General features: G+C 62.2%; 1 protein-coding gene across 1 annotated transcript in view; it reads left to right on the forward strand.

Annotated features, from left to right (window-relative positions):
- MROH2A (maestro heat like repeat family member 2A) overlaps window positions 1-2,956 on the forward strand; it is a 63,438-nt gene that overhangs the window by 56,732 nt on the left and 3,750 nt on the right. Inside the window, 2 exon segments of the mRNA XM_004701854.1 lie at window positions 1,598-1,780; window positions 2,433-2,588. Of these exon segments, the coding sequence (XP_004701911.1) occupies window positions 1,598-1,780; window positions 2,433-2,588 (339 nt within the window).

Consider the following 2,956-nt stretch of genomic DNA (forward strand, 5'->3'; position numbering starts at 1 on the left):
CGCGCGCGCGCTCTCCCCTCGCTGCCTCCTCGGGCCCAGACTCCATGATGCCCTCTACCTCCTGCTGTGGGCGGGCTTGGTGGGGGGCTGAATGAACACAAGACCCCCCTGGAGAAGAGGCGGCCTTGGGCCCCTGAGTGACATTAGCCAGGCCCTTCGAGCCTGGGGTGAGCCCTTAGCAGACAAGCCACTCAGTGCTGGGGCTGAGGGCTGAGGTTTTCTGGCATGTCAGTGTAGCTCCCGAGGAGATTGGGGGTCTCCCCTCCCTCACCAGGGCCTTTGTGCCTGCCCCTCACCCTGCCCAGGTGTTCCAGAAGCAACTCCTTGGAAGGAGTGCTGACGTGGGGTTCAGGGTTGGCACCTCTTCCACCTCAGTCCTGGGCAGCAGGCCTAGCTTCACTCAGCCTGTCCAGAGAGATGTCCTGAGCGGGCGCACATGGGCAGGCAGCACGAGGAGCTCCATCCGCAGTCACTCCACAGGGCACAGATCTGAGGAGCCCCATCAACAGTGGTGCCACGACATCACGTCGCGGAGAAAGCAGCAGGAAGTCCAGCAGGGACAGCTGTGAGGGGACCTGACGGAGGTGGGGAGAGGAGGGAACTCCGTCCACAGTGACTCCACAAAGGGACAGTGACATCATGAAGGGCCAGGCGGAGAACCAACCCACTCCAGCCATGGCACTGTGAAGGGGCACCGTGACGGGTGACGGGGGCGGGGTGGAGGGGGGTGTCTCTGAGGGACCCCATCAGCAATGATGTCATGAAGGGGGGAGCCTGAAGAACTCCATCAACAGAGGCGCTTGGAGGGACACACAATGACAGGGAGACTGAGCAGCGCTGTCGCTAACAATGTCCTCAGGGGACACAGTGGCGGGGAACCCGAGGAACTCCGTCAACAAGACACCGTGGTCAGATACACAGAGACCGGGACAGTGAGGGAGTCCATCAGCAATGGCGTCAGGAATGGACGCACACAGAGACTGGGGGGGGTCGGTCTGGGGGTCGGAGGAAGACATCCAAGAGGATATTTAGGTGAAGGGGAACTGAGAAAGGACGTCGGGTGCTCCCAGCCTGGGCTACACATGTCCCAACACCCTCTTCCCGCCCCCACACTCCTGCAAGTACACCTCTTGGGCCAACCCCACTGGAAGCCAGAAGTTCAACCTGGTGACAGCAGTGGCCAGGAGGGACAGGCAGGAAGGGTCTGGGAGGTGTGACCTTACCACTCCAGTCTGCCCTGCCAGACTCTGGCCCGGCTCTATCTCTGGCTTCTTAACCGCAGGTCCCAGCGCGGGCTGCGGAGGCCAGGAGGTCCCGGCTGAGGGGGCCAGTGGGGCTTGGTGTGGGGCTGCCTCTGACTTTCTGCCCACCCCCACCTCCTTCCCCACCTCCAACCACATTCCCTGGAGTGGACGCTGCCTCATGGTGGCCTCATGTGTGTGTGTGTGTGTGTGCAGAGCTGTGTGCCCACTGAGCCAATCTTGAGGGGCAGCCCCAAGCTGGGTGACAAGGACTGTCCTTGTGGAGACCCAGCTCGAGATCTTCTGGTCACCCCGAAAGCCCGCTGGTAGAGGCTGACGTCTCCTGCCCTGTCCAGGTGAAGCAGTACCGGAAACTCCTGCTGGAGACGTTCCTGGGCTCCCTGCAGGAGCCGGCCAGCACCAGCGTGGTCGCCGAGGGTTTGGCGGCCCTGATCAAGGTCCTGGAGGAGCTCCGGGAAGGGGACGTGGGGCACTCTTTCCACACCATCTCAGAGCAGTGCAGGGCCTTCTTCGACAATGTGAGTCCAGATGGGGTGCTCCCAGCCCCATGAATAAAATGCCTGCTCAGGAGGGATGGGCCCTCGGGACCCCTGAAAAAAGAGCCCCTGACTCAGGTCCTACCTACAACCCCCATAGCCATCGAGGTGACGCCGTGGCCCCACATAGGTCAGGGCAGCACTGTGCCCCACGAGGGTCTCAGCAGCTGCTTTTCCCAAAGGTCACCAGACCTTTCTTCCGAGGCACCTCTGGTGGATTTGAACTTCTGGTCCTTGGGCCAGCAGCTGAGCATGGGTCTGGACTCAGCCCCTGGCTGCTTTGGGGAGCTTGTGGAAAAACCCCACAGTTGTTTCATGCTCCAGAGGATCCACAACGGGGGATCTGAGGATGCACGGGGGTCCCTCATCCCCTACTCCCCTGGGTCCTTGAACCTCAAGATCCCCTGGGACCACCCACCAGGAGCAGGGCCAGGCGGTGGTGGGTGCTCCGAGGTGGCACAAGTGCCCCTTCCTGGGAAGAGGTGTTCATTGACCCCAGAGTGGGGCCTAGACTCTGTGCGATGACCCAGAAGGGCTTCTCAGGGGGGAGGGGGGGAGGGTCTCCGTGGACAGACAGGCCTCTGGGGCTTCTGCACCCAGAAGCTCAGACCGTGCCCACGTCCCTTGGTTGCAGGAGAGTGAGCTGCTGCGGCTCAAAGCCTTTGTGCTCTTCGGGAAGCTGGCCACGGTGGTCCGGATCTCCAAGAAGCATCTCTTCAAGGTGGAGCTGAAGAAAGCCTGGGTCCCCCTCATGCTGCACTGCCAGGACCCCAGCCCATGTGCAGCCAGAGTAAGAGCCGGGGCCCCCCGGCCCCACGGCGCCCACAGACGGCTCACTAGCGTCTAGCTGTGAGACACCCCTGGGTGGTACAAACCGGGAGCGTGCTCAGCTGCCTCACGGAAGGTCAGAGGCTGGAGTCCATTCGGAGGTACCCGGTGGAAGAAAGGCCTGCCATCTATTTCCGAAAACAGCCGTTGAAAGTCCGATGGAGCCCACCTCCACCCTGATGTGCACACGGGCTTGCTGGGCCGGCACTGGCTCCACGGGCACGGTTGTTCGTGGTCCAACTGGGCAGAGTGCAAGCCCGGCGTGGTTTGCGCTTCCCACGTCCATGCCTGCACACACACACACACACACACACACACACACACACACGC

Source organism: Echinops telfairi, unplaced genomic scaffold (assembly GCF_000313985.2).
Source record: "Echinops telfairi isolate 266 unplaced genomic scaffold, ASM31398v2 ScPeMD7_3;HRSCAF=10, whole genome shotgun sequence".
NCBI classification, from domain to species: Eukaryota; Metazoa; Chordata; class Mammalia; order Afrosoricida; family Tenrecidae; genus Echinops; species Echinops telfairi.